At 32.6% G+C, this 10,107-nt stretch overlaps 1 protein-coding gene across 1 annotated transcript; it reads right to left on the bottom strand.

Moving 5' to 3' along the window:
* Positions 1-1,220: 1,220 nt before the first annotated feature.
* Positions 1,221-2,105, bottom strand: LOC131955920 (G-protein coupled receptor GRL101-like). The gene has a single exon (XM_059320238.1). It carries the CDS (start codon positions 2,103-2,105, stop codon positions 1,221-1,223), a length of 885 nt encoding a protein of 294 aa, XP_059176221.1.
* Between the last annotated feature and the right edge of the window lie 8,002 nt (positions 2,106-10,107).

Genomic DNA, 10,107 nt, shown 5'->3' with positions numbered 1-10,107 from the left:
CGTAATGATGTTCAACTGGTGTGGCCGTGGGGTAGAACGCTCGACTGCAAACACGAACATTTATTTACAAAATATATACTTCGGCCAATTTCGATTTGCACACCCCCCTCCCTCAAACTTTCGAATTGCACACCCCCTCAAACTTTCGATTTGCAGCTCTTAAAACACTATTTAACACTCGAATTAATCACTTAATTAAGTGTAATTATCAATTTTCTCTATATATTTCGTAGAAAGCCACAGCTCTAATGAGTAGCTGACCGTATTAGGGAAAATAAAGGTGGCTGGGCATAAAACTAACTCTTTTTCAAAGATAAATACGAAAATTGGAACACAATATTTTTAAGTTTTACTTTACATTTATTACAACAACACATTAAATAAGTAAAGTACAATGTATTGAAAGCTAAATTAAAAGCAAAAAAAACCCAGCTTATTATTTAGTAATTCGACGTCTCTTTTTTTTTTTAAGTTCATTAAATAAGCTATTGAAAGTGTGTAGGATTTAAATGCAATATATTTTTTATTCCACTTTACATTTATTACAATAGCACATTACATAAGTAATTTAAATGCAATATATTTTAAATTTCACTTTACATTTAATAGAATAGCACATTAAATACGAAAAGCACAGTGTATCAAAGGCCGAACTTTTACAGCTTATTATTAAGTATTTCGACGTCGTTGTTTCAGTTCATTGAACTCTGTATAAGCCACTGAAAGTGTTTAGGATTTAAATGCAATATATTTTTAATTTCACTTGACATTTATTACAATAAGTAATTTAAATGCAATACATTTTTAATTTCACTTTTACATTTATTACAATAAGTAATTTAAAATCAATATATTTTTAATTTCACCTTACATTTATTACAATAAGTAATTTAAATGCAATATATTTTTAATTTCACTTTACATTTATTACAATAGCACATTACATAAGTAATTTAAATGCAATATATTTTTAATTTCACTTTACATTTATTATAATAGCACATTTAATAAGTAAAGCACAATGTACAGTGTTTCTTCCATATTTTTTTCTCCGGGGGTGCACTTGAAACTTTCGGGGGGGAGGGGGGAGGACACTGTCAAAAGTATGTATTTTCTATATAAATTCCATTTCTTTCGGGGGTGGGGGGCGGTGCCCTGCAAAGAGATGCCTAGTTGAAACTCTGAAAGTGTATCAACGGTTTAACTTTTACAGCTTATTTCTAGGTATTTCGTCGTCGCTGTTTCAGTTCATTGAACGCTGCATACGCCACTGGTAGTGTGTAGAGCACCGGATTGATTGCAGAGTTGAGTGGCACTACAACCACAACCAGCCAGCCGTAGGTTTCTGAACTAAAGATATGACCAGCCGCAGACAGGAGACCTATGACGCAGACAGGCAACCAACAGAGGACGTTGGATATGACGACAAGAGAAAGGTTTTTGGCAACTGTGATCTCGCGTTTTTTTTGGACTGAGGAATTAATTATGGAGTTGGAGGGCATTGCAATATATTTAAAAACAACAATCTGCCCTACGATTACAAGAAGCATTATAATGAAGTTGATTACGATATAGATAATTAAGGAAAAAGTCCACCCTAATTGGTGGGTCAATTTGACCGGAAGTGCCAGGCACATAGCGTTAGACGAGTAGACCTGCCAGTCTGGAAATAAAATTGGAACTGTAGAGATCGCAATTCCTAAAGTCCAGACCAATGCAGAAATAGATACTAACGTGACTTGACTGAGTTTAACCTGTTTCAGTGGATTCTTAAAGATAAAATACCGATCTAAGGTGATGAGAAGCACGAAGAGGAGAGACGTTTCACTGGAGAGAGTAGCGAGAAAACCTGCGGCCTTACACAGTGAACTGTCTCGCCATTCTGTGTCATACAACACGTAGTCGTCACGGTAGTAAACATCAGCTCCTGCTATGATGAGTAAATAAACGCTCATGATGAAATCTGACAAGCCCAGGTTTGTAACAAACATTCTGTACCCTTGTTTTAATAAATGTTTCTCATAGAAAAATCTGTAGCCAATAACAATAGCATTGCCACTAGAACCTATCAACGCCACAAGCCAGATTAGACAACGCTTGACCATATTATCAAGGAGATTATCACAAGAAACAATCGCCTGATCTGGCGCATGGCAGGTATAGGAGGGAATTCCCGGACCTTTAAATTTTTCACAACACAGTTTGTAGGAGTCTCCGTACAAAGCTTTTTTTACTTTAATTTTTTGTAAGAGGGCCGACGTTTTCAAATCGTACGGTACCATAGTCTTCCTCAAATCAATTGTATCAATCGTAATACCCTTATCAAACCAACCGACAGTGTCTATTAGTGTAGAGCTTAGATTTAGGTAAATTATTGAGAAGTTTCTTTTGTTAGAAAATTTGAGAACATAGATTGTTGTGGACGACAAATCTATAGTTTCTATAAAAGGCGTTACCGTCATTTTAATATACATTTTGGACATATATGTGTGAGATAAATTTAAAACTTTTAGCGACTGAAAAAACAATGAAAAGTCATCATACATTTCTAAACCTATTTTGTTATAACTCAGATCTAATAAAAGTAGGTTGTATAAACTATTACTTATTGCATACAAAATTTCAGTCACTTTGTCGTTGTTCAGGTTACAATTAGATAAATGAATTTCTAAAATTCGATCCAACCTAATATATTGTGGAACTCGAGCTTGCATCAGATCAAGACCAGACATTCGCAGGATTTTCACATTCTTGTCAATCATATCAAATAAATCTGTGTAATTGACTTGAGTTTTTTCTGTGATTTTAGTGACACCCCAAAGACAGAAAAAACCAGTGGGACATTTTTCATGGCACATCACCTCGTCATCACAGCCGTGATCGCAGTCGCATATTCCATCACATATATTTCGACGTGTATAAAAAGATTTCTTTCTTGGATGGCGGCAGTAGAATTCAGCCACGCTTTTGGACATGTATTCGTCTTCGTTTGTTTTGCAGTCAAACTTAGAATCTTTAATCATTGCGTGGGGAATACAGTACTCTTGGCATTTATAGAAACCGGGGCCGCATTGGAACGATTCGCAGTTCTGTAAGTGCGAGCTATCCTTACAACCTAAATTGTTTTGTGATATTCGTCCTAAAAGAAAAATACATTTCGGTGCAAACTGTCGGTCCACTTTTCCTGCGGTACTTAAACTGCTCGAGTTGTTTTGGCTACAAATTGTTACGCGTTTATTTGAGTCGTTTCGAAACCAACATTCGTTGCCGTTGCAGTTTGTGTATTCCACATGCGGCAGAACTATCTTAGGTTTGCGTTTAAACGTGCTGTTGTCAAACGGAGGGTCAAACCACCATGTGGGTAAACACGCTCCGTCTGCTGTTAGAGTTTCAGTACAATCGTCACAATACGCTTCATCACTGTTATCGAGGCAGTCTTGTAGACCATCGCAGATCAGATCCGTTGTAAGGCAAATGTCTTCGTCTCTGTTCATCCAATTTGACGTCATGCAATTCGTAACCTGGCCGATACACTTCATTCCAAAGTTATTCGCACACCCCCTCTCATCTTCGTTAATTCTACAATCCATTATTCCGTCACAGAGAAAAGCATGAGGTATTCCAACAAAATGAAAAGTATCAGCATAATTAGCAGTCGGTGTGACAAAGGGACAACCAAAGATCTCCAAGTTTTCAAGCTCCTCGTTGCTAAAAAGATTTTCAATATTCCTGAAATATTTTTTAAATAGTATAATCAATAAAAAAAAAATTGTTTCTCTCTATTATACAGCAGTGGTGTAGGCAGGGCGGAGGGGTCAGGGGGTATCCCCCCTCCCCAAGATATATATATATATATATATATATATATATATATATATATATATATATATATATATATATATATATATATATATATGTATATATATGTATATATATATATATATATATATATATATATATATATATATATATATATATATATATATATGTATATATATATATATATATATATATATATATATATATATATATATATATATATATATATATATATATATATATATATATATATATATATATATGTATATATATATGTATATGTATATATATATATGTATGTATATATATATACATATATATATATATATATATATATATATATATATATATATATATATATATATATATATATATATATATATACATAGAGAAAAGACAAGCAATTTAAAAACTTTCACAATGAATCGAAAACGAAATATGACGTCATATTGTAGTAGAAAATAATCTCAAGCCGGAGAGTGCACACTGTAACATGACGTCATTGATTCTCGAGTAAACATTGAATAAAAAGGCAATTTTGTCTAATCTAAATAGTTTGCGTGAAGAGTTTCTTTCATACAATTCTTCGGGTATGGGCGAAGCCCCACCCCCGCGTAAGAACGTTTGAACCCCCCCCCCCCCTCCCCAACTCAAAAGAAATGTCGTCATCGATACTCTATAATAAAATTACAGCCTAATTAATGTGTCTAATCTAAAAAGTGATTTTCTTGCAATTTCTTTAATGCAATTCTTCGGGTAGTGGCTAAGCGCGACACCAGTGTTTCTTTCAGACTTTTTCCTCCCCGGAGGGGGGAACTTTTTCTAATCTAAAAAGTGTTTAGCGTGCAGCTTTTTTTTCAAGCATCTCTTCCGCCCAGATTCTTCCTTTAGTTTGTATGATCTACAAATGCGACCAGTGTTTCTTTCAGACTTTTTCCTCCCCGGAGAGGGGTGGGGTACTTGAAATTTTTGGGGTTGGGGGTAGAATTTTCTGGGAGGGGGCGGACACTGGAAAAAGTATATAATTATATTTCGTTGAATGGGACGGTAGACATGTTTTGGGGGGTGTGGGGGGGGGGGGGGGGCGGAGCCCCCTCCTCCCAAGTAGAGTTGCCTGAAAGAAACTAAATGCGACTTTTGTCATGAATGAGATTAGGTGTATGGTTGAGGGATATGCCTATGATTATATTTTGTATAAATTAAAGTACCGATTCTGGATAAAAATCCGTTTTCAATGTCATTGTTTGTTTCCGGTTAAATTGAATTAAGGTGGTGATTTTGGTTTTGGTTTTAGTTTAGAGAAAGTAGACAGCACTATCAACCTAGCGCCCGTTGTATCCTTCCTCATCGGGCAATTTTTCTCGTATATATATATTTACCTTACATCCCATGATACTCGATACGATTTACTGAAAGGTGATGAATTTGCTCTGGTTGCTCTTTTCCTGTTTGTAGTATGAAAAAAAAATGTCCTAGATTCATAAACAGAAGTTAATATTTATTTAGTTAATTTAAGTTAGGTATACTTCAGAGGCTGCGCTATGCATAACATTAGAAGTGAAAAGGCTATGTAATTATAATAAGCTTTTAAAACAAATCTTTAAAAATATGGCAAGCGATAAAATTATTGTTCCCTTTTTTACTTTCTCGTATATACGAAGTATAGAGAAAGTCTTGTAATCGTGCAAAAAAAAAAATCGAGATTTTTGCAAATCTCGACGTTTTGCATCTCACTGATACGGAAAAACATAATTTTGCAATCTTGTCCGTATGTCTGTGTGTCTGTGTGTGTGTGTGTCTGTGTGTGTGTGTGTCCGTGTGTAAACACGATAACTTGAGTACCGTTACAGCTAGGTTGATGAAATTTCATATATAAGTATTTTATCAAAATCATAGATCCGTATCAACTTTTGAGCGATTTCCGACAACCGGAAGTGGTACTTTTTCTACTTTGAATTTTTCAAAAGCCTATAACTTGAGTACTATTTCAGATAGATAAATGAAATTTGATATGTAAGTAAAAGATCTAATTCTCTACCTTCTGTCAAATTTTGAGAATTTTTCGTTGACCGGAAGTACTTATTTACGCTACTTCCGATTTCTCAAAAAACTAATGTAAATTTTAAAAGTACTAATAATATTGCGCACTATTATGCGCTTTTTTATTCGCGTTCACTTGGTGTGCAATTAATTTGTCTACGAGATTTTATTCTATTTTTAAAACTTTAAGTATTTAAAATGGATTAAAAATCATGTCTATAGCCCGAGTTCCCATCCCCTGTTATTTTATATAAGAATATTCGAGAAAGTTTAGGGGAGATCACTCCCGGTTTATTAAAAATTAAAGCCGTTTGGGAACCATCGATTACACTCATTTTTTTATTTTTTTTATTGGATTTAAGCAGTTGAAAAGCCGTTTAGAATTAACGTATCTATTCAAATATTAAAAAAAAAAACCCGTCCACAACGCTTAATTGAATTCTACTGGAGTTGCCAGATAAAATTAAACGGTGTACGTCGAAAAAATTGATTTCCATGATAAAACTTACTAGCGTTCAATGCGGTATAATCTAATTGTTCATTTATATTAAATAATATAACATTCCCTAAGACCATAACACCCGACTCTACTAATCCAAATTAAAAAATTACAGTGTTAGTTAAATTACTATTCTTTTACTAGTCATTTTTTCTGTGAATATTTCTAGCCATAGTTAAACATTTTGCACTTATTTCTCAAATGTCATACAATTATTCAAATCGTTTTGAAAAATATGCTTTCTGGCAGCAACCATTTGGAACCAGCTTTTCAAGCCTATTGAGCTGTTCACGTCTAACATTAGATAGTACGTTCTTTTTAGTACAATACAAATTGTGAAGCTTTTTTTGAGCATTTAACGTGCTGCTACCCCATTACATGTTTTGGATTTATTTTTTACATAATAAATTTACCGATTTGAATTAAAATAGAAACACAATAACAGTCTAATAAAGTTTTCGAATTATATATATATATATATATATATATATATATATATATATATATATATATATATATATATATATATGTATATTTATATATGCACGCATATAGGCTACTTACTCTGACGGAAGATGAATAGTTATCAGTAGCAAAGCTACTAAAATAAAACGTTTAGTTTTTACCATTTTAATCGTCAGACTCTGAAAAAAGTGACAAAAAAAAAATACATAAATTCACGTCTAAAATGACTTAAAAACATTAAATGGATTGATTGATGGATGGCTGGTTTGATGGAGTCATGGATGGATGTTTTACTGTAGGGTTTAATGTTAAGGGTTAGGTTCTTGTTCCATGTTGATTTAGTCTAGTCTTTGTCATTTAAAATGATTTTATCGTATTTCTGTTACACACTCCGTACAAGACAAGCAAATAATCACACAGCTGAATCGGAAATTAAAATAGGTCGTTTGTAATAATGCACTTTAATATTTTCTAATACACGCGGGCACATTCTCGAATTGTACCTTACTTAAAAGAATATTGTCCGATCACAGAAAACATCCTTAAATTGGAAAGATTTTTTTTAAAAAACTGTTTTAACTCGTATGTTTTTAATGGGTTTGTTATATCTAAAGTTGATCGTGTGTTGGGAAAATAATCGTTGAGTGCTCTGTCTTGCGGAATTTAATAATTTCGTTGATTAAAGGTAATAAAATAATATTACCTACGTCTGAGTGTTTTATAATTTAATATTTGATGTCATATATTTATTTTTTCAAATATATACTTTAATTATAATTATTAGTACATTGTTAATTAAATTATTTTCCATCCATCATGTTTCTGATGTTTATTTTTTTTTCTTTTAAGAAATTACTAAAAACAGATTTACGATTTCTCGGTTGTTCTTAGGACTTCGAAATGTGCCAAGTCATGCGCTTTACTGGAAACCAAAACAGAAGTGAAAGAGATATATCTGATAGTCAGGAGGCGGAGTCGAAAGAATCTAGGGATATCTCAGAAATCCGAAAATAAACAAGAAGGAACCGAAAACAGTGTTAGATAATGATTGAGGCACTATGCTCAACAATAAAAAGGAATACGCCTTACTTGGATTAACATTACGCGTACTATAATATATCGATTCAGGCGTGGCCTAAGAAAAAGAAGCGAAGATATATCTTTATTATTTGACCTAGATGCAAGTCACATAAGCTTTTAAATTCGAAAAAAAATTAAAGTATTATTGAAATAAACTGATCTACGCTTTATATAAAAGTTGAAGAAACACTTTGGAAATGTATATGTTTTCGTTACATCGTACTATGATGCTTTCTTAAGATCAGTCGCATATAAGAAACGTGTAAAATATATTTTATCCTAAATATTTTGGGAGTCGATTACAACTATTGTTTTGTATGCATCTTTAAAGTTGAAGAAGTGCTTAATTTTCATATTGCTTTTCCATTTTAAAGATTCGAATAGACTGACAGCTAGGTTAGGATAGGTTATATTAGGTTGAGTTAGGTTAGGTTAGGTTAGATTTGGATTTGGATTTGAATTTGAATTTGGATTTGGATTTGGATTTGGATTTGGATTTGGATTTGGATTTGGATTTGGGTTTGGGTTTGGGTTTGTAAATGTGAATGTGAATTTGAATGTGAATGCTTTATTATACTTAATACATCTTTTTTTTAAAAAGCATGCATTGTTAAATAATGTATATACACTCTTCGTTACTTAAGTTTAAAATCCTTGTTTTTTCTTCTTAAGTCTTTGATCATAGGAGAATTTCAAGACGTATAAAGATCTAAATATGTACGCTCTAAATATAATCGTTGTAACTTGTTTTCTATGTGGTAAGTAGGCCTATAATACGATCTGTTAAGATTCGTTACAGTTAACATGTTTGAAATGTTTATTTTTACTTGCAACTTTAAAGAGCAATGTGTTTTTTTTAAATTAAAACAAATTCTTAAAAATTAAACTTACTAAATTATTTTTTTCCTATATTTTATTCAGAATTTTGTTTAAATTTTCCACTGTAGAATTGTGGATTGAATAAATTTCATGAAACAATTTTTTAAAAATAAAACTTACGACATTATTGTTTTCCTATATTTTTGAGAATTTTGTTTAAATTTTCCACTGTAGAATTGTGGATCGAATAAATTTAATGAAACAATTTCTTAAAAATTAAACTTACGAAATTATTTTTTTCCTATATTTTATTCAGAATTTTGTTTAAATTTTCCACTGGAGAATTGCAGATCGAATAAATTTCATGTCACCATACACGCGGCCACAGTTACCCCTATACAAAAAGTGAGACTAAAATCTTTAGTGAACTTGTTTTTGCCGGAGTCTGATGGCGATATTCTAAAAAGCAGGATCGCAATTTTCGTAACATCAAATATGGCGCAGCCATTGATTGGGTTCAATGACTATAATAGCTCTAAAGAACTGCTACAGCAATTGGAAAATCTCAACAACTCTATTGAGCGTCATGTACAAATATTAAACGACATTCACACGAACTCGCTAATTTATTTTAAAGAGTATGAAGCAGAAGAAGACATCGAATCGCGTGTGGCTATAATTCTTTGTGAGCTCTGCAGTTGGAAATTCGACGTGGAAATTGAACTAAACGAAACAACATTTACCTTAAAAAATAATAATATGGAAACATACACAATAATGATTACACACTTTGAAATGATTACATGGCAGTCCCAAAGATTTAACAATAAAGCCTTTATTTCACCTGCTGATGATTTATCTAATAATCAATTTGTTTCTATGTCTCTTTGTGGACAGTGCAATGGAGGCTGGTTTTTATCTAAAAGTAAAGAAAGTCCCACGAAACTTTCTTGTTATAAACTCGAAGTCACAAACTCCCCCTTTGTTCGTCGTAGAATATTATCCTTATGTGAGGATTTCGGTGCAGGTGGTGTTTACATAGAAACCAATGACGAATTTAGTTTCGTTCAGAATACATTAGGTACTGTTTTATATGAATCATTGATCAACTCCTCTGTCTGCCCGATTGGTTTCAATACAATTTTTTGCAAAGGGTCTTCGATTTCTCCAACGGAGAATCTCAACTATGGTTCGTGTTTAAGTTTGGAATTTAAATATAATGGATCATGCGGTTCTGATACAGATGCGGCCACTCTAATGACATGTACGTTTGAAGTGGATTTGTACAAATTTAAAGAAAGTGAAACCACAAAGGAAAGTTTTGGCATACAAGCCGCAAGACTAACTAACAACCTAAACTACAATGAGCTTAATGTCAAATTATT

The sequence above is a fragment of the Physella acuta genome, unplaced genomic scaffold, assembly GCF_028476545.2.
Source record: "Physella acuta isolate Inbredline_101_S28 unplaced genomic scaffold, ASM2847654v3 ptg001116l, whole genome shotgun sequence".
Lineage (NCBI taxonomy): Eukaryota > Metazoa > Mollusca > Gastropoda > Physidae > Physella > Physella acuta.
The sequence above is the reverse complement of the archived record's forward strand: the minus strand, read 5'-3'. Positions and strand labels throughout refer to the sequence as shown.